General features: G+C 40.4%; 1 protein-coding gene across 2 annotated transcripts in view; it reads left to right on the top strand.

Moving 5' to 3' along the window:
- Positions 1 to 21,966, top strand: part of HHIP (hedgehog interacting protein) — a 110,845-nt gene that overhangs the window by 65,425 nt on the left and 23,454 nt on the right. For both annotated transcript variants that reach the window (XM_068989521.1, XM_068989520.1), the window contains exons 5-11: positions 3,299 to 3,450; positions 3,828 to 4,001; positions 4,586 to 4,729; positions 12,865 to 12,986; positions 15,724 to 15,847; positions 17,130 to 17,260; positions 20,581 to 20,662. In XM_068989521.1, the coding sequence (XP_068845622.1) occupies positions 3,299 to 3,450; positions 3,828 to 4,001; positions 4,586 to 4,729; positions 12,865 to 12,986; positions 15,724 to 15,847; positions 17,130 to 17,260; positions 20,581 to 20,662 (929 nt within the window). The remainder of the gene's footprint in view (positions 1 to 3,298; positions 3,451 to 3,827; positions 4,002 to 4,585; positions 4,730 to 12,864; positions 12,987 to 15,723; positions 15,848 to 17,129; positions 17,261 to 20,580; positions 20,663 to 21,966) is intronic.

The raw sequence follows: 21,966 nt of genomic DNA, 5'->3' as shown, positions 1-21,966 counted from the left end.
TTGGACATTAGGTTAACAGTTTTCACAAGTATGATGTTAGAAGTCAGTGTCATTTGAAAAGGTGTGGCTCTCTGTACCGCGGAGCTTCCATTTGCCATCTACGACTGTGTTTGTCTTCCTTTTAAGGCAACTTGATCGAACTAATTAATCACTAGAGGTTCATTCTCCCCAAATGCTCAATAGGAACAGTGTAATAATTTGATATTTCTGGGACGAGTGCTTGATTTTCATTCCATAAAACTACACATAATGAAGAGAAAGAATGCGAAAGAGTAAAAAGACATTAACATAAAGGCTTTTTGATGAGCCTGCGAGAGCTGGGCCATTTTTTCGATCCTGGCGCCAGGGGCCAACACTCAGGCTCTCAGGCGGCAATCCGCTGATGAAGACTGGTGGAAGCAACCACAGAAGGTCTGGAAGCCTCAAAAATCTGATGGTGGTTCTGGCATTATAGCCTCTGACCCTGGTCCAAAGTTAAAACTTCAGTGCCCAATCGACATACTTCTCCATTCTTATGATTTGTAACATGCTTTAAATGGACAGCATGCCTCTGCAGGCTAATTCAAGCTAAATGTGACCCTACCAATACTTCAAAACCCCAACAGGAGTCAAATAGCCTTCCTTCCCAATCTTTGAATTGTGTTATATGATATAATTTAAAAAGCTAGTTTTGAGAGACACCCTAGGATATTTACATAGTATACTAAATTTTTTCATCACTATTATTATGAAAGTGAGTATTTCTCTGAAATGATTGCGTGATTAGTCCCGTTTGTAAACCACCCAGAACACTACTTTGCACCTGGAAACTGACTTTAGAAAAGCGAAATCATGTGTAATTATTGTGTGTGTGCTAATGCTAAGTCGCTTCAGCCTTGTCCAAATCTATGCGACCCTATGGACTGTAGCCCGCCAGGCTCCTCTGCCCATGGCATTCTCCAGGCAAGAATACTGGAGTGGGTTGCCATGCCCTCGTCCAGGGATCTTCCTGACCCAGGGATCAAACCTGTGTCTCTTGTTTCCTGCATTGGCGGGAGAGTTCTTTACCACTAGCACCACCTAAACAAATGTAAATCCTATAACCAGAAAAATTCAGGACATTTTCGAAATGACTTTCTTGATTTATTTACTTGTCATTCAGATGTCTCATTCTGTCTTCATATTTGGCCCTTTAATAAAAGTCAGTGATGTTCCCCCAACTCCAAATTCATTCGTGAGATACGTCAATCTCTAAGGTAAACAACTGTTTTCTATCACTTGTGGATTTATTTAAATCTCTTTTCCCATCTGTCTCTCTACAGTGCATGAATTCTACACCTAATTCCCAAAAAGCAACCAACACAGTTTTAAACCATGTTGCTAGCCAGTTCAAATTGTCTTTCAGATGATTTGATTAAAAACTACAAAAGAACTACTTTCAACAAAACCTTCTTCTAGTGGAACACAAACATTTGTGAAGTGGGCATGCAGTACTTAACCAGCATTCATTGCTTTAGAGGGGGATGTATCTGGAAGAGGAATTAATTACAAACTACATCCCACCCCTAGGCCTCCTTTTACAGCCATCAGGGAGGTTTAGATGTGCAGTGGTTTTTCTATAATTAAATATTAGTTACATATCCCTGTTTTCAACATATCATATGAAAGGCAAGAGCTATCTGTTTAATCAAGATGTAAGAAGAAAGATGAGTCAATATTAAAATCATCATAATAAGATAATCCAAAAAAAACAGGCTCATTCATAAAGTCATAAAGACTTACCCTTCAGTGAGATAGTTCTCATTGTTAAAATTAATCATATTGTGATATGCAAATGAAGAGACTGGCTTTTTGGACATTTGAATAATAACTTGGTAGTTCTGGGATATTTGCACCCACTGTATTACTTACACACACTTAAAGTTTGGATGTTTCCGTTTTGGATGGCATACATATGAAAGCAGTTTTTCTCTAATCCAGGAAATAAACAATGTTTATTAAAAGTAAACTTTTATCCCTAGATCTTGAAATTCACAAATCCATGTAGCTTACAAACTACAAACAGTATCATATATTTCTAGTAACACAAGCTATTCTGGGGAACAAAGGCAGGAGAATGATGGAGTATAACCCAGTGAAGAAACTGCAGTATTAGAGACTGGTTTTGCTTCTCTGACACATCTAAGGAGTAACTTACAGCTTTTCACCCTAAGAGATGTGCTGTTTAATGAAATAGCATGGATAAGGTGATGTCCTAAGGGCAGTTTCGGTCACATTTTTCGCCATTGTACATAACTCGGCAGACTACAGACGAAGTGCTCACTGGCTTACCAGGATGTTAACTTGAAGTATCTGAACTCGATAATTTTAGACACTTTGATTTCATTATAGAAATTCCTAGACTACTTTTGGGATAAAGCAAATGCTGAGACCATATTGAGTTTCATCAAGCTGAATTAGCAGAAAATAAAGATAAAATGCCTTTCTATTTAAGCACACGATGATGTTTTAATTGTTACAGCATTTGGCATGCCTAATGTATACAATTCTTGACATACATATAATAACAAAAGAAAGTTGTTTGGGATTTTTCTTTTATTTCCTAGTGTCCCCTTTCCTTTCTAGGATTTTTCCCACCCCCACCTCAGCCCTGGCTTTTAGCTCTCCTCTCATTTCTCCATCTTTCTATAAAGAAAAAACTCAAGGCAGCGAAAGGATCTATGTAAAAATACCTCATTTCTAGGCCAAGGCTGCTTATTACCTAGCTATGACGAACAGACCACCATGGTTGTGACAACTGATGTAGATGCCTCCAGGGTGAAACAAAGGTTTACCTATTACACAAGCAATTTAACTGTTTTCTAAATAGATTGCCAAGACAGTGGGAGTTGGCAGCCGCACTGTGTTTTAGGTTTGGGAGACTTGGATTAGAAGTGACTGCTGATTATGAACCTTTTTATTTGTCTTCTGTGAACTACAAGCAACCTAGTAACCCAGCAAAGAATTCTTCACAGCACTTAAACTTGTCTTCCTAGCTTCCCCAGATTACATACACAAATCACTTGACTAAAGTCGTGTAAGGGTCTTGTGCATAGATAACCGCACAAGACAATTGTCTTGTTTCTAACCCTTAAAGAGTTCTGCAAAGTGAAATGTTTTATAATCTTTTTTGTATGTGCAGTAGGCAAGGAAGGAAAGAAAAGAGTTTGGACAAAGATTATCCAGGAAGAAGAAAGGGACTCTTTTGGGGGTTCCAGTTTAAACACAATAAAGAACATAATTAACTGCACAATTCTTTGTGTTTTTCATTTGACTGCAGGGAGGAGATGAAAGAGGACTGCTAAGCCTTGCATTCCATCCCAATTACAAGAAAAATGGAAAGCTATATGTGTCTTATACCACCAACCAAGAACGGTGGGCTATGGGGCCTCATGATCATATTCTTAGAGTTGTGGAATACACAGTATCCAGGTATCATTAAAAGATGGTTGATATTATTTATCTCACTGTGTCTTTGTAATGTTTTGTTTAGAAGTTACAAATAATTTACCATCAGGTGGCAATAATTAAACCTCAGTCTCCATCTGGCTGAACATCCGATTGTGTCTTTAAGGAAAATTGCAGAAAATGGTAGCTTTGGCATTTTCCACAATTCTCTTTCCTCTTAAATGCCACTTGGGAAACCTAGAAACTAACATAAATTTTCAGTAATTTTTATTAGCTTCACCTTCAGTATGTTTGCTTATTTACATGCCACGTGTGTGCTTGCCTACTTGTATCCTGTTTACTTTCTGTGGGTTCACCTGACAAGTTTCACACTCATGATTTGTTTCATCCCCACCATGTAGGAAAAACCCCCATCAAGTTGATTTACGAACAGCCAGAGTATTTCTTGAAGTTGCCGAACTCCACAGAAAGCACCTGGGAGGACAGCTGCTCTTCGGTCCTGACGGCTTTCTGTACATCATCCTCGGTGATGGGATGATCACATTGGATGATATGGAAGAAATGGATGGATTAAGGTAAAAAACAAAACAGAAAAACAGGTGTCCCTTGATGGTAATGTGTTTTAAGTGAATTAAAAACTGAATTAGATCACCTTGGTTAACTTCTTTAACTGTTATTATCAGTATCTGCATTTATTTCTAACATGAAGAGGAATTCAATTAATCTGCTGATGTAGTATTTCTGAAAGTCGCTCTTCTGAGATGTCCTAACACCAGTTCCTCCGGTGGGGGTTGTACAGCAGCTACCTTCCACACTACCTAATGGACTGATGTCGTTCAGTGGAACTTCTCAGAGGACGTTAAACACGTGGATTGGGAAAAAAAAGCATTTTAGAGGATGGATGCCAAAGGCAGTACCCCACTGATGCCACAGCCTTCCATCACTGTTGAGCTGTGTGTGTCTCGGTGCTGCTCTGAAACAAAACAGTCTCTGGTTTCATTTCCCACAGTGTGGAATTTGGAACATCAATAATTTTTTCTCAAATGAGAAGAGGTAGTTTTTATTTTTTTTTTAGCCATAGAGCAACCTCCCTGCATTTAGTGTAGGTGAAATATGTAACAAGAACAGAAAGCCCTTACGCGGTCCTCTGATTCCTCAGCGACTTCACAGGTTCCGTGCTCCGGCTGGACGTGGATACTGACATGTGCCACGCACCGTACTCCATACCCAGGAGCAACCCGCACTTCAACAGCACCAACCAGCCCCCTGAAGTGTTTGCTCACGGCCTCCATGATCCAGGCAGGTGAGAATACAAGCCTCTTCTCTCTCCTGCCTTACCACAGAGCAGGGATTCACAAAGAGGGGGAAAGAGAGTTTGCAGGCACAGAGCAGAGTCTCAGCCAACGCTGTGCCGCTAAAGTCACACTGGTTCGTTGTCACCCAATATTTTGTCCTCTTTTCTGCTGTTAGTGTGTGAAGCAGATTGAGAAGGCAGATTAGACAGGCAAGGGACAAATTCACAGAGAAAAATCACCTTAACATTTTGGAGGACTCTTATTAGATAAACACTGGTGGGCTAGTGTCCTGATTAAGACTTCAAACTGAACACTTCAGACAACTAATAAACCTTTGTCTCTTCTTGTTCAGTCGCTAAGTTGTATCTGACTCTTTGCAACCCCATAGACTGTAGCACGCCAGGCTCCCCTGTCCTTCAGGATCTCCCAGAGTTTGCTCACTTTCCTGCCCATTGAGTCAGTAATGCTGTCTAACCGTCTCATCCTCTACTGTCCTTTTATGCTTGCCTGGTTGTTTAGTCACGCTTGACTCTTGGCAACCCCCTGGACTGTAGCCTGCCAGGCTCCTCTGTCCATGGGGATTCTCCCTGTCAGAATACTGAAGCGGGTTGCCATGCCTCCTCCAGGGGATCTTCCCAACCCAGGGATTGAACCCAGGTCTTAAACACTTCTAAATGTTAATTTCCTTATACAGTAAATAAGGATGGTAATATCTACCTTGCAAGGATGCTGTACTGATTAAATACAAATCTTGTAAGTGAAGCACTAGCATGTCTGACACACCTGATAGATTTTAAATAAATTATGGTTCTTATTATCATGCTGCTGCTAAGTCGCTTCAGTCGTGTCCGACTCTGTGCGACCCCATAGACAGCAGCCCACCAGGCTCCCCGGTCCCTGGGACTCTCCAAGCAAGAACACTGGAGTGGGTTGCCATTTCCTTCTCCAATGCGTGAAAGTGCAAAGTGAAAGTGAAGTTGCTCAGTCGTGTCCGACCCTTAGCGACCCCATGGACTGCAGCCTACCAGGCTCCTCCTCCTCCTCCTCCAGGCAGAGTACTGGAGTGGGGTGCCATTGCCTTCTCCACTTATTATCATAGCTTCACTTAATATAAGATGACCCAGTGGCATTTGGAAGGAGTTGAGTTGAATGTTAACTTTTTTACTTGAAAAAGATTATAAATGGTAAAGGAATTCAGATTGACTGTTTGCTACAGTGAATCATAAAGAAACAACCGCTAACTAGAGGGACTTCCCTGTCACTCCAGTGGTCAGGACCCCATACTTCCAGTGCGGGGGATGTGGGTTCAATCCCTGCTTGGGGAACTAAGATCCCATATGCCACTCGGCACCAGCCAAAACAAAAGAAGTATGTAGAGTGAGAAATTTGGGATATACTTGAAAAATGCAAGGAAGTATAATACTGTATAGCATTTCTTTGATGAAGGCTTCATTCAGTCTGTGGTCTGTGACTCATACTAAGGGATATCTGGCCACATTTATTCATTTACTCGTTAAGGTATTATTGCTATTTAATGTTTATTGAGTGTTCATTATGTGCAAGGTGAGTATTTCTCGAACTTTTTCTTTTTATAATCCCTCCTGCCCTTCATCTCCCCTCCATCAAAGTGTGAGTCTACAGTTCATTTCCTTTTTGGCATCTCAGCAGATCTTAAAATCTGGGCGACAGGGAATACTTAAGGTGGGTTCAGGATGTGGAGGAAACTGTCACATTCCATTCCTGGAGCTCAGAATGCACAGACACCACCACAAAGCAGCACTTTGAAGTCAGAGCAGCCTGAGTCACCACAGTCCCACCGGACCCTTCACGCACCCCTCCCGGGGAGTCCCGGCCCTGAGCGTAAAAACACACAGCAGAGTGCTTTATAGACCGTACATGTGGCAGAGTGCCTGTGCTGTGGAGGCTTACATCCTCCGGCGGTAGAGGGCTGAACAATTTGCCTCCCTCCAAAAGTATTTCAAGCAGAGGAGGATTTAATAAAGCAGAAAGGAAACTAAAATCCAAAATTATTGGCTACAGAGCAAAGCTGACTTTTATTAAGCACCTTGGTGCAGAGCAGCAGGCCAAGAATCTTGTGCTTGTCCTCTTACTGATAACTGTCAGCCAGCACTTTCAGGTAGCTGGCATCAGGTGCCTCTTTTCCTCTTTCTAAAAGACATTTTAATTCTTAGGTTAGTTTGAAGTTCACAGCAAAATTCAACAGAAAGCACAGAGATTTTCCCATACAACCCCTACACGAGCATTGCCACCCCCACTATCAACATGCCCCACCCAAGTGCTCATTTGTTACAATTGAGAAACCTACACTGACACATCCTTACCATGCAAAGACCATAGTTTACATTAGGGTAAAGAATCAGAATTAAATTAAAGAAAGTAGGGAAAATCACTAGACCATTCAGGTCTAATGTCATAATCAAATCCCTTATGACTACACAGTAGAAGTGAGAAATAGATTTAAGGGACTAGATCTGATAGACAGAGTGCCTGATGAACTGTGGACGGAGGTTTGTGACGTTGTTCAGGAGACAGGATTCAAGACTATCCCTATAGAAAAGAAATGCAAAAAAGCAAAATGGCTCTCTGGGGAGGCCTTACAAATAGCTGTGAAAAGAAGAGAAGTGAAAAGCAAAGGAGAAAAGGAAAGATATAAGCATCTGAATGCAGAGTTCCAAAGAATAGCAAGGAGAGATAAGAAAGCCTTCCTCAGCGATCAATGCAAAGAAATAGAGGAAAACAACAGAATAGGAAAGACTAGAGATCTCTTCAAGAAAATTAGAGATACCAAGGGAACATTTCATGCAAAGATGGGCTCAATAAAGGACAGAAATGGTAGGGACCTAACAGAAGCAGAAGATATTAAGAGGTGGCAAGAATACACAGAAGAACTGTACAAAAAAGATCTTCACGACCCAGATAATCACTATGGTGTGATCACTCACCTAGAGCCAGACATCCTGGAATGTGAAGTCAAGTGGGCCTTAGAAAGCATCACTACGAACAAAGCTAGTGGAGGTGATGGAATACAAGTAGAGCTATTTCAAATCCTGAACGATGATGCTGTGAAAGTGCTGCACTCAATATGCCAGCAAATTTGGAAAACTCAGCGGTGGCCACAGGACTGGAAAAGGTCAATTTTCATTCCAATCCCAAAGAAAGGCAATGCCAAAGAATGCTCAAACTACCGCACCATTGCACTCATCTCACATGCTAGTAAAGTAATGCTCAAAATTCTCCAAGCCAGGCTTCAGCAATATGAGAACCATGAACTTCCAGATGTTCAAGTCAGTTTTAGAAAAGGCAGAGGAACCAGAGATCAAATTGCCAACATCCACTGGATCATGGAAAAAGCAAGAGAGTTCCAGAAAAACATCTATTTCTGCTTTATTGACTATGCCAAAGCCTTTGACTGTGTGGATCACAATAAATGGAAAGAGATGGGAATACCAGACCATCTGACCTGCCTCTTGAGAAACCTATATGCAGGTCAGGAAGCAACAGTTAGAACTGGACATGGAACAACAGACTGGTTCCAAATAGGAAAAGGAGTACGTCAAGGCTGTATATTGTCACTCTGCTTATTTAACTTCTATGCAGAGTACATCTTGAGAAATGCTGGGCTGGAAGAAGCACAAGCTGGAATCAAGATTGCTGGGAGAAATAGCAATAACCTCAGATATGCAGATGACACCACCCTTATGGCAGAAAGTGAAGAGGAACTAAAAAGCCTCTTGATGAAAGTGAAAGTGGAGAGTGAAAAAGTTGGCTTAAAGCTCAACATTCAGAAAACGAAGATCATGGGTAGAGGTCCCATCACGTCATGGGAAATAGATGGGGAAACAGTGGAAACAGTGTCAGACTTTATTTTTCTGGGCTCCAAAATCACTGCAGATGGTGATTGCAGCCATGAAATTAAAAGATGCTTACTCCTTGGATGAAAAGTTATGACCAACCTAGATAGCATGTTGAAAAGCAGAAACATTACTTTGCCAACAAAGGTCCATCTAGTCAAGGCTATGGTTTTTCCAGTGGTCATGTATGGATGTGAGAGTTGGACTATGAAGACAGCTGAGCACCGAAGAATTGATGCTTTTGAACTGTGGTGTTGGAGAAGACTCTTGAGAGTCCCTTGGACTGCAAGTAGATCCAACCAGTCCATTCTAAAGGAGATCAGCCCTGGGTGTTCTTTGGAAGGAATGATGCTAAAGCTGAAACTCCAGTACTTTGGCTACCTCATGCAAAGAGTTGACTCATTGGAAAAGACTCTGATGCTGGGAAGGACTGGGGGCAGGAGGAGAAGGGGACGACCGAGGATGAGATGGCTGGATGGCATCACTGACTTGATGGACGTCAGTCTGAGTGAACTCCACGAGTTGGTGATGGACAGGGAGGCCTGGCATGCTGCGATTCATGGGGTCACAAAGAGTCGGACATGACTGAGCGACTTCACTGAACTGAAAGAATCTGTCTGCAATGCAGGAGACCCAGATTCAGTCCCTGGGTCAGGAAGATCCCCTGGGGATGGGAATGGCAACCCACTCTCGTATTCTTGCCTGAAGAATTCCAGGGACAGAGGAGCCTGGTGGGCTAGAGTCCATGGGGTCGCAAAGAGTCAGACACAACTAAGTGGCTAACACTTTCACTTCACTTAGTGTTGTGTACATCCTATGGGTTGGATACATATTTATTGACATGAGTATAGTATCATATGGGCTTCTTAGGTGGCTCAGTGGTAAAGATCCACCTACAATGCAGGAAACGTGTGTTAAATCACTAGGTCAGAAAGATCCCCTGGTGAAGGAAATGGAAACCCACTCCAGTATTCTTGCCTAGAGAATTCCATTGACACAGGAGCCTGGCAGGCTACAGTCCATGGAATCACAAATAATTGGACACAACTTAGCAACTAAATAACAACAATAGTATCATATAGAGAAGTTTCACTGTCTGGGCTCTTTTTACATAAGAAACCAAAAAGATTGGAGAAGATTCTTGAGAGTCCCTTGGACTGCAAGGAGATCCAACCAGTCCATCCTAAAGATAATCAGTCCTGAATATTTATTGAAAGGACTGATGTTGAAGATGAAACTCCAATACTTTGGCCACCTCATGTGAAGAACTGGCTCATTTGAAAAGATCCTGATGCTGGGAAAGATTGAGGGCAAGAGGAGAAGAGGACAACAGAGGATGAGATGGTTGGATGGCATCACTGACTTGATGGACATGAGTTTGAGTAAACTCCGGAAGTTGGTGATGGACAGGGAGGCCTGGCATGCTGCAGTCCATGGGGTCGCAAAGAGTGGGACATGACTGAGAGACTAAACTGAACTAAAAAAAGGTTAAAAGGGCCAAGTGGACCTTAGTGAATTTGGTACTCAGCCAGAGCTAGACCTCATGGCCTCCAGATTTTGGAGACCTCACTTTTCCTCCAGATTTCCTCTTTCTTGTTAGAAACAGGTCAAACTATTTTCTTGGTCAGAGTTTCTCCATCTTCAAGAAAAAAGCAATACAGGAAAAATTTTCACCCTATATGGACTTAGTTCCACCTTAAGTCACAGCAGTTCTCTATCACAATCCCTGCCAAACGTTGTATTCTGGGAATCATTGAATTAATGAGGACAAGACTGGGACTATGGCTACACAACAGCTACCCACCTTTGGCAGATCAGGCTTCAATCCAATTCAGTCGCTCAGTCGTGTCTGACCCTTTGCAACCCCATGAACCGCAGCACTCCAGGCCTCCCTGTCCATCACCAACTCCCGGAGTTCACCCAAACCCATGTCCATTGAGTCAGTGATGGCATCCAACCATCTCATCCTCTGTTGTCCCCTTCTCTTCCCACCCTCCATCTTTCCCAGCATCAGGGTCTTTTCAAATGAGTCAGCTCTTCACATCAGGTTGCCAAAGTATTGGAGTTTCATCTTCAACGTCAGTCCTTCCAGTGAACATCCAGGACTGATCTCCTTCAAAATGGACTGGTTGGATCTCCTTGCAGTCCAAGGGACTCTCAAGAGTCTTCTCCAACACCACAGTTCAAAAGCATCAATTCTGCGGCACTCAGCTTTCTTCACAGTTCAACTCTCACATCCATACATGACCACTGGAAAAACCATAGCCTTGACTAGACGGACCTTTGTTGGCAAAGTAATGTCTCTGCTTTTCAATATGCTGTCTAGGTTGGTCATAACTTTTCTTCCAAGAAGTAAGCATCTTTTAATTTCATGGTTGCAGTCACCATCTGCAGTGATTTTGGAGCCCAGAAAGCCTGACACTGTGTCCAGTTTCCCCATCTATTTCCCATGAAGGGATGGGACCGGATGCCATGATCTTCGTTTTCTGAATGTTGAGCTTTAAGCCAACTTTTTCACACTCTTTCATATCTGGCACCAAATGTCAGTAATGCCAAGCTTAAGAAATCTGAAAACAGTGCAGGACTGTTTTCCAAATTTTTGAAAATTTCAAAAATATTATTCAATTTCATTCTTCCTTCCACCCACACTCCCCATACCTGATCACTCATTGGCTGAAACATTCAACAAATATTGAGCCCTCCTTATATTCTTGTATCTGAACTAAGGAACAAAAAGAACAGTGATAAAGAGGTTGAAAATAGTTCCTTTCCTCATAGAGTTTACAGTCAGTGGCTTAAGTCACAGAAATATTCTGGCCACAGATTGGGGGTGAACATGAAATCAGAGTCCACGTGAAGGACGTTAGTGGTTGTGGAGGGCAGCTTTATTTTATTCCTTAAACTGGAGTCCATGCTCCCCTTTGTTAGGGCAGCCCAGACTTTAGAATGTACTGATTCTATCTAAGAAACACAAAGGATTTCTCTTGTGGTCCAGTAGTTAAGACTGCCTTTCAATGCAATGGGTACAAGTTCAATCCCTGGTCAGGGAGCTAAGATTCCCAAATGCCTCATAGCTTAAAAGCAAGAAAATAAGACAGTAGCCGTATTATAAAAAATTCAATAAAGGCATTTAAAAAATGGTCCACGTTTTTAAAAAATCTTTAAAAAAAGAAACACAAAATTAATACTATAACTAATACATACCTTCCTTGTTTTACAGTAGTGTTAAATCCCAGTGAAACCATTGTAAGTTGAAAATACCATAAGTGGAAAAGGCAGCTAATGGTCCTCACCTACCGAACATCATAGCTTAGTCTAGCGCACTTTAAACATGCTCACAATACTTACATTAGGATACAGCTAGGCAAAATCTATTAACACAGAGCCTGTTTAATTGAATGTGTGTCTGTGTTAGTCGCTCGGTAGTATCTGACTCTTTGTGACCCTACGGACTGTAGCCTGCCAGGCTCCTCTGTCAGTGGGGTTTCCCAGGCAAGAATACTGGAGTGGGTAGCCATTCCCTTCTCTAGGGGATCTTCCCGACCCAGGGATCGAACCTGGGTCTCCTTGATTGCAGGCCAATTCTTTACCATCTGAGCCACCAGGGAGGCCATTTACTTGAATGTCTCATGTTTTCATGAGATATTTATCAATATTTCAATATTTATCAAATGTTATACTGAAAGTAGAAAGCAGAATGGTGGTAGGGATACAGAGTGGTTGTCTATGCATCGTTGATTCCTCTAGTGATGGCATGGGCTGCTGGGAACTGTAGTTGCCTCTGCCCAGCATCACAAGAGAGTATGTACTGCATGTCATTAGTCTGGGAGAAGGTCAAAACTCAAAGTACAGTTTCTACTGACCATGAAATACTGCCACAGCATCATTATGCTGGGTCATCACAACTCAGGGACCACGTATCCTGTAGCATGTTGAAGATGTGAGTTGATGGCACCACTGTCCTTACTCTTGTACGTTACCCAGGTATCATATCCATGCTTTCCCTTAACAACAGACTAACACATGTTTTAAGTCAGCGTGCATGTTCATAGTGGAGGGAGGTACCAAAAGAAATTAAGAAATACACTCCAGAGCTCATTAAATTTCAACAGAGTAAACAAACAGGATGTTTCCTTCGGCGGTTTCTAGAGATTCCAAACCAAATCCTCCCTAGCATCCTTGCCAGCCCACAAAGGGTTCCTGTGTCAGGAGTCTCTCAATTTGGGACATACCCTGGTAGGAATTCATGAGCGTCCCCACTTTTGTCACAGATGCGCTGTGGATCGACACCCCACTGATATAAACATCAATTTAACAATACTTTGTTCAGACTCCAATGGAAAGAACAGCTCATCGGCCAGAATCCTACAGATCATAAAGGGGAAAGATTATGGTAAGTAGAGCATAATTTGTTGATTTGGGCTTTCATTCGGGCTTTGTTTTATTTTAGCGTATTAATTGAAGAGAAAAAGATTTCTATAAAATGAGCATTTAGGAAAGCATCAGAACACTGGCCTAATAGTGGTAACAGAATCAGTTGCTGGCTTCTTAAAGGTCCAGTGATTCTTACAAGCCCTAGGGGCCCCATTTGGGTAATTACCCTCCCCGTGGATTGAATGCTGCTCTGTAGGTCCAAAAATTTAATGGGCCTTCAAAAGTTAGCAGTTTATATTTTGCTCATCTGAGAATCAAGATGAATACCTTCTATTTATTTAATATATAAGAGAGAACTTGTCTTAACATCTTATATACAGAGGAAAAAAATCAGTGTTAAGAGTAAGAAATTTCTCAATACCCAACATACTAGTCTTAACCATTAGGAAAATTATGTGTTTCAAATAAGAATGTATTTTTTAAAGGTGTTTATTTTAGAGAAAACAAAGTAATAGACTTATAAAAACATGTTATTTACCCAAGTCATGAAGATGGAATGTTTAGATCTTATTTCTAATGACATGATTATTAGAGTGTTTGAGATCCATATTAAAATATAAAGTTAATATTTTCCCACATTTTTGTATTTACTCATTTTGGAGGAAATGGTATATCAAATATGATTATGATTCAGGGAACATAGCAGATGAAGATTATTGAATTGATTGCTTCTTCTATTCATTCAATACAGATATTTATTTAGTACCAGGAATGAAGCAGCTGTGCTGGTTCATATAGTATTCTGTTATTTTACTTTACTTTGTTTTTTTTCAGGTATTCATGTATGTGTGTGTACATCTTATAAAAGCCAAACCAAAGAATAATGTGGTTAGAAAAAAAAAAAAAATCTAATGAATCACTAGCCTGTGGGAATTTTAGCTATATTTGTAGATTAAACTAAATTCTACAATCACATTAATTTGGGTTCAGCTGAAACTGATTACAATATGGATGGCCCTACATTTATATATTGAAAACACAGCTGCAGAATTCTTTTACTATTTATATATATCAAATTTTATTTGTCAATTATACCTCAATAAATCAGAAAAAAAGAAAAAAAAATAACCACATCCACAGCGTTTACTCCATGCCAGGGCCCGTAATTAGTACTTTAAAAACTTCGCTCATTTCATTTACAGAGAAATCCTAGAAGTACTCTTACTGTTCACATTGCACAGATGAGAAAACTGAGCACAGAAATGTTACTTGTCACACCACGTAAAGTGACAGGGTCTGGATTTGAACCCGGGTAGCCTGATTCTAGAGTTCATGACCTTAGACATTCAGTTATGCTGCCTCTCAGTACCCTGGGAGAGGAGTAAATTAAATTCATTTAAAACTTGATTGCTCTACTTTTTATAATATCGTATTCACCATCATCAGGCACCCTTGGTGGCTCAGCGGTCAAGAATCAGCCTGCAGTGCAGGAGATGCAAGAGACTTGGGATCGATCCCTGGGTCAGGAAGATCCCCTAAGAAGGAAATGGCAACCCACTCCAGGATTCTTGCCAGGAGAATCCCATGGACAGAGGAGCCTGGAGGGCTACAGTCTATGGAGCTGCGAAGAGTTGGGCATGACTGAGTGTCTGAGCACACATTCACCTATTCACCATAATCACGTGGGAAGCGGGAAGAACTTTAGAATTTGTGTCTTTCCACAAAAGCTTTTGCCTAAAAGACTTCCTGTTGATAGTGACTTATTTAAGTATGTAATAAGTAATTTTCAGATTAATTTCCAGCTAGCTTTGTATCTTTTTCATCGTAATTGGCATCTTTATATTTGAGAATATAACGACATGCATGAAAAGATAGAGATACATGACTATTCACGTGTAATTCTGAAGGAATGACTGAAATAGACTTTGTTAACCACATGATCCTATAAACAGAACTCTTAAAACATTTTAAATGAAAATATTAGTTGACTAAGTGACAGTGTTTTAAAATGTGCAACAAATGTGGTTTTGAAGACCTTTTATGTACCATGCCTTTATTTTCATTAAAGTGTAAACTTTTAAACATTTTATAGAATTTGACAGAGGTTTGACTCAGTTTAGGAGGTATATGCAGAAGTATTTCTACAAAAAATTCAATATTAAAAAAATTAAGTATTATTTAAGTATTTTAGTTCTAAAGTCCACGATTTCCAAAATGTTCAGAGAGATTGTCATTGAAAATTTGGTATGTCTTGGAAGTTATAATAACAATAAGCATTTGTAAAGCATTTTTGTTTCATTCTGCTATGCATGGAAGCCCTGTACATTTTATAATATTTAAGCAAAAGGGTTAATTATTTCCACTAAAGATCTATAGAAAGAATCCATCTTATGCATCACGGAACACATTTCAGAGTTAAAGTAAATTACCATAGTGACTGTGGCATGGCCTACGTTGTGTGTGCATGAGTGCAAAGTGGCTTCAGTGATGTCTGACTCTTTGTGACCCCATGAACTGTATGTAGCCTGCCTGGCTCCTCCGTCATTGGGATTCTCCAGGCAGGAATACTGGAGTGGGTTGCCATGCTCTCCGCCAAGGGATCTTCCTGATGCAGGGATTGAACCTGCATCTCTTACGTCTCCTGCACTGGCAGGGTGGTTACCACTAGCGCCACCTGGGAAGCCCCCTGGCCTACATTAGTTTTCCTTTATAAAATATGTTTCATTTGATCTAATGTTATGTCTATTTATTTCCAGAAAGTGAGCCATCACTTTTAGAATTCAAGCCATTCAGTAATGGTCCTTTGGTTGGTGGATTTGTTTACCGAGGCTGCCAGTCAGAAAGACTCTATGGAAGCTACGTGTTTGGAGATCGTAATGGGTAGGCTTCCTGACACCGTGGTTTGATAGATCGAATGACATATCCATTGATTATTGGGCAGATCATCAGAAAATATTCAAATGCATGTCACCCTTTGGAGGTCAGGTGTGGGACACATAAAAACTATTGTTTATTAATTTTTTTTTTCAATTCTACCCGTTAGTCTTTCTTTTCCTTTTTTCTTTTGGCTGTGTTAGGTCTTCCTTGCTGCACAAGGGCTCTCTTTAGTTGCCGTGAGTTGTGGCTACTCTCTTGTTACCATGCACAGCCTTCTCGTTGTGGTAGCTTCTCTTGTTGCAGCTCAAGGGCTCTAGAGCGTGGACCTCAGTACTTGCAGCTCACAGACTTTGTTGCTCCGCAGCATGTGGAATCTCCCTGGACCAGGGATTGAACTCATGTCCTTTGCACTGGCAGGCAGATTCTTAACCACTGAACCATGAAGGAAGTCCTATTATTTACTTTTGGTTCTACCATGTATGGTGGAGAAATTAAAGAATTTCCTAAAAGATGGTTTTGAAACAGACTTGATCAAATTCATAAAATAATTTTTAAAAGCAGAGAAGTCTTCAGATGGACATTTCATATTATTTACGCTCTTCCTTTCATCCTTAACATAAATTTACATGATCATGAGTAAATTGAAGAAATGTAGTTTTACATGAGTTACATAAATATTTTAAAAATTATTGGAAGGCTAAGAATTTTTTTTTTTTTGGCCAAACTTTCAGGACTTTTGGCAACAGACCTTAATTTCTCTCTATTGATAGGAATACTACAAAATTAAATATTAGCCTAAAGCTTAGAGGTCGCATTGTCAATAATTATAAGAAACTCTGTAATGAAGCCCAAAATAAGGATCTTGTTTCCCAAGTCACTGTCATTCAGGCATATGGCAGAGCTGATATGCTTGGTCACTAAAAGGAAATAGAAAAGTGAACTGACCTTGTGCCCTTCCCCTGTCCCTCTCTCTGATTAATAGTGCAGCATGATGTCTAGTCCTGGATAGGAAGTATCATTCTCCAGATGAAGGGGAGGGTATTTCTCATACTCAGGTACTTTTAGTACCCACCCCCTCCAAACAAAATGTCATCTTTAAGTACTTTTTCCTCACATGGGACTTTCAGAGTATTCACACACATTTTGGGCTATATTATTTTTCCCTTTAGAAGCCAGGTCCACGGCACAGGAATTATTTATTATCAGCTTTATTTTAAATATGTCATTGTGTCTTTTAGGCAAAAGCACATTTTCATCATAGGTTTCTGGTATGTTTTTCTTGTAGGAATTTCTTAACCCTCCAGCAAAGTCCTGTGAGCAAGCAATGGCAAGAAAAGCCACTCTGTCTTGGCAATGGTGGTTCCTGTAGAGGCTACTTTTCAGGTCACATTTTGGGATTTGGAGAAGACGAATTAGGTACTGTACAAACTATTTCTGTTAAGTTCCATTCTCGATCTTTGCCCAAGAGGCTCTGTTCTACTGTGAAAAGCAAGCAAAATAATCTCAACCTCCATTTGTTGGAAATGTAACCTCCAGCAAAGATGACCAGTTCAATATTCGCTTACAATTAACTTTCTCTGGGGGTCTTTAAGTCTTATTTCTACGCCAGAAACATGAAAGGAACAAAGCAGGAAGATGGGAGTTGGAAACAAAAGAGAATTTTTGAATCTTAGAGAGAGAGAAAATTTCAAATGGCTACTGATATCTTTGAATCAGTTAAGTCATTTGTTTATATTCTCTATCTGAAAACCTTTCCACTTATCCATGTCTCTTGAAATAAATTTAAAATATGTTGCAGTCTGAATCTCACTTCATTTCCTAATTTTTTACTTTTTTGCCCATCAGGGCATGAAATTTGTTGGCAATAATCTGAGTTTATAGATTTGCTTTCCAACAGAATGAAAATTATCTTTTCCTTGATAATCTCCAGTATAACATGCAATTTATTTGTTGATATATTATCAAAATGTATGCAGTTTAAAAAGCAAAACCAGGTTGATAATTGGAATACCAAAGAGTGAAATGAATTGAATTGAATTGAATTGAAAAGAGTGAATTGAATTACCAAAGAGTGAAATGCTACCAGTTTTAAATTTTGGAGATAAATGTAGCTATCATAATGATTCCCTTTAAAGAGTGATATTCAAACAAACTATGGCTACCATGCTCCTTTAGCCTTGAACATGAATTTCTAGGTATTAAAAAAGAGAAGTTGTGTTTTCATCTAAATCATAATTATTTACTCTAAATGTTCAGATTTGGTTTAACTCCACCAAATAGAGAATTCATCAGAAATAGCTCCATGCCATTCACTTAGGTTGCCAAGGAACTCAAACTAGATTCCTGCAACACAAAACACAGATTTCAGAGCTGCAGGAATATAGGGATTCAAAGAAGAGTAGTCCAATCTGTCTTTTGCTTGTTTTAGCATTGCAAGCATCTTGCATTTAAGTTTGCTTTGAAATTCTTCTACCCCATTCAAATGAACCAGAAATATAGCCTTTCTCACTTCAATCTTCTGTAATATAATTTAAACGTCATTGGCAAACTCTGATTTTAAAGTATAAATTAAGATCAAATTGTTTGTGACAGAGTTAGAGATAAGTATTTAGAATCATTTTGATGAATCATTTTGGTTGCCCCAGACCTTACTGCCAATAACTTGCCATCATTTATCCTACTGTCACCCCACCATGGTTCAAACGTCCAAATATCTGTCCATACTTAATACAATGTTGGGAGGAGAACCAGAAATGAAGCACACACAGTTCTTACTGTCCAAAACCAAAAATATCATGTATATTTCATAATTTAGAGTAAATGTACTTTCACTGTTTAATGTAAACTCTTTGGTTTTTAATTAAGAGCCATATAATAAATTGAGTTAGATTTTTTTAATGAGTTTTTTCTGGATGTGTGTGTGTGTGTGTGTGTGTGTATGTTTTTAACCATAAAATCAGAATGGGTTTGTTTTAAGGATTAAATGTGGTAAACTACATAAAGTAGTTGATGAAACAAATATGAATTTTTTTTTACTTACATTCCTTAGTTTTTTAATGCCATTTTTTCTGTTGTGCCATGTTTTTATTATAAGTCCCATAATATCCTTTCCAGAAGTGAGAAAGCAGTAGGGTGTGCTTAATACATAATAACAGAGTAAAATAGAGAAATATAGACTAAATCAAAGACTATTTCATGAATGAGAACCAAACACAAATTTTAAAGCCTCATAAAAATATAATCATAAAAACAACTTCTAATTCTCTATTCATATGATCAGGTCTATGTATTGGATTATATGGAAGAATGGTCATAAATGAGAGTGGTTCTCTTCTAAGAGGAAAGAGTTGGCAGAAAGTATACTAGGAGCTGGGACAGCGTACTTTTAAATAACACAATAAGGGGACTTCCCGAGTGGTCCAGTGGTAAGACTTCTCCTTCCAGTGCAGAGGGTCCCCTCCCCGGTCAGGGAGCCAAGGTCCCACATGCCTCAAAGCCAAAAAAGCCAAAACATAAAACAGAAGCAATATTGTAACAAATTTAATAAAGACTTAAAAAATGGTCCAAGTCAAAAAGATCTATTAAAATAAATAAACAGTACAGTCAAGAAAGATGACATAAGCACAGATAAAAGGGGGGAAATGTACGTAGTGGTGGTCTACTGACAGACAGGACCTGGGACAGATGCTAAGACGGGAGCAGCCTAGGACAGTGGGGGCCTGAAACAGGATGCTGGGCCAGGAACTTGCCTCCCATTTCCAAAGTCAGGAGGCCAGTGAGGCTAGGAACATTGCAGATGGCATCAGAGCAATAAGGGGCACGTTGTCATAGACCTCTGTCAGGACTTAGCCTGGGCTTGGAGAGAGAGTAGAAGCCATTGGAGGGAAATCAGAAGTCACTGGAGGGTGTTGATACAGAAGAGGGTAATCCAGTGTATACACTCTCGCCTGCCTTGTAAGGAATCTCTGTAGCTGGTATACTGAGAGTAAACCTAGAAGAATAAGAGTAAGCAGGGAGATCAGCTAGCAGGCTGTGGCCATCACCAAGGTGAGAGATTACGCTCTGCTCAAGCCAGAGCCATGGGGAGATGTGGGAAGAAGTGACCAGAGTCACTGAGGGTAGACTTGGGAAGCTCTCATGATCTTCAGGCCAGTGATCTTCTGGGGACGTATGACTATATATGTCTGTACTGTGTGTGCTTAGTCACTTTAGCCACGTCCGACTCTTTTGCCACCCCACGGACTGTAGCCTTCCAGGCTCCTCGGTCTGTGGGATTCTCCAGGCAAAAATGCTGGAGTGGGTTGCCATGCCCTCCTCCAGGGGATCTTTCCAACCCAGGGATTGAACCCGCATCTCCTGTGTCTCCTGCATTGGCAGGCGGATTCTTTATCACTGGCATCACCTGGGAAGCCCAATATACATATAGACATACACATGGGGCTTCCCAGGTGGTAAAGAATCAGTGATTTTAAAAAAACATCCACCTGCCAATGCAGAAGACATTGGAGACTTGAGTTTGATCCCTGGGTCAGGAAGATCCCCTGGAGGAGGAAATCGCAACCTGCTCTAGTATTCTTGCCGAGATAATCCCGTTGTCAGAGGAGTCTAGTGGGCTACAGTCCATGGGGTCGCAAAGAGTCAGACACGATTTTAACAACTGAGCATACACACACAGTCAATAGAAGGTAAAGCCTTACAATACTGTGAACTAACTTACTGTATTTCTGTCTCCATAGGTGAAGTTTACATTCTATCGAGTAGTAAAAGTATGACCCAGACTCACAATGGAAAACTCTACAAAATTATCGATCCCAAAAGGTGAGGTTTTTTTTTTTAACATTCTGTTAAGTCAAGTAATATTCTCTAAGTTATTCCAGTACATTCAAATTAGTGATGGAATTGCTATTAGCACTCAAAGATGAACATTTCTGCCCTGTCCATCTGCTGAGTGCTCTCCTGAGAGCCCCTCAGGTCCAGGCTCTAAAACTTAGACTTCAATACCCTGACCTTCAAAAGCGTTGTTTTGATCATGTCCATAGCGATAGCATCCTTGTAGTCAGCAGAGAGCCACTGACTACAGGGTCGGCTGGCTACAGTCCTTGGGGTCGCAAAGAGTCGGACACAGCTGAGCAACTGAGCATGCTCACACACAAGGAAAGGTTTTTTTGGCAATTCAATATCGAAGCCTCATTTGACAGCTATCTGGAAGCTCACAGCTTCTTTGACCAAACAAATGAAAACTACAGAAGTATTTTGTTACTGACTTCAGCAAAAGGAAGATGTGAATGTTTCATCCTTTAGAAAATATAATTATCCCTCCCCTACTACCCTCTACCCACCTAACCCAACTTCAGCACACACTCAACTTTCAAATTATCTTGGGTCATCACAAGTTAGTTGTTAATTTCATGGATAAAGTCAAAACTCTCAGAAGCCACTAAAATTACATACTGTCAAATAGATTTTAGGTGTAAGTTTACAAACAATTATTGCAGGACTTCAGTATACTCATGTATATGACCACTGTGGAACCAGTTGTGGTCAGACTCTAGCTTCACAGTGCTATGAATTTTTAATCCTTTTTTTTTCAAACTTTTTACTGAAGCATGTATTCAGAAAAGGCCCCAAATCATAAGCATACAGTATGACAGTTTTTCATAAGTGACACACACTGTAACCAGCACCCAGAAGAAGGGATGGAAGGATACAGGTGGCCTGAAGACCCCTCATTTCTGTTTCCAGTTACCTCCCCTGCCAAGAGGAATCATCCTGTGACCTCTAACAGCATAGATTAGCTTCTCCCATATTTGAACTTCCCAGGTAGCACAATGGTAAGGAATCCACCTGCCAATGCATGTGACTCAGGTTCGATCTCACATGGGTGGGCATGATCCCCTGGAGGAGGAAATGGCAACCCACTCCAGTAATCTTGCCTAGGAAATCCTATGGACAGAGGAACCCGGTAGGCTACAATCCATGGTGTCTCACAGAGTTAGATACGACTAACTGACCTAGCACGTTTTTGAACTTTGTATAAGTGGAATCGTATAAGATGTACTTGTTTCTGGTTTCTTTTGCCCAACAGTATCTGTGAGATTTGTCTGTATTATTCTTAAGGATGC

Source organism: Capricornis sumatraensis, chromosome 17, assembly GCF_032405125.1.
Source record: "Capricornis sumatraensis isolate serow.1 chromosome 17, serow.2, whole genome shotgun sequence".
NCBI classification, from domain to species: domain Eukaryota; kingdom Metazoa; phylum Chordata; class Mammalia; order Artiodactyla; family Bovidae; genus Capricornis; species Capricornis sumatraensis.
Note: the sequence above shows the minus strand (reverse complement) of the source record. Positions and strands in the feature narration are given on the sequence as shown.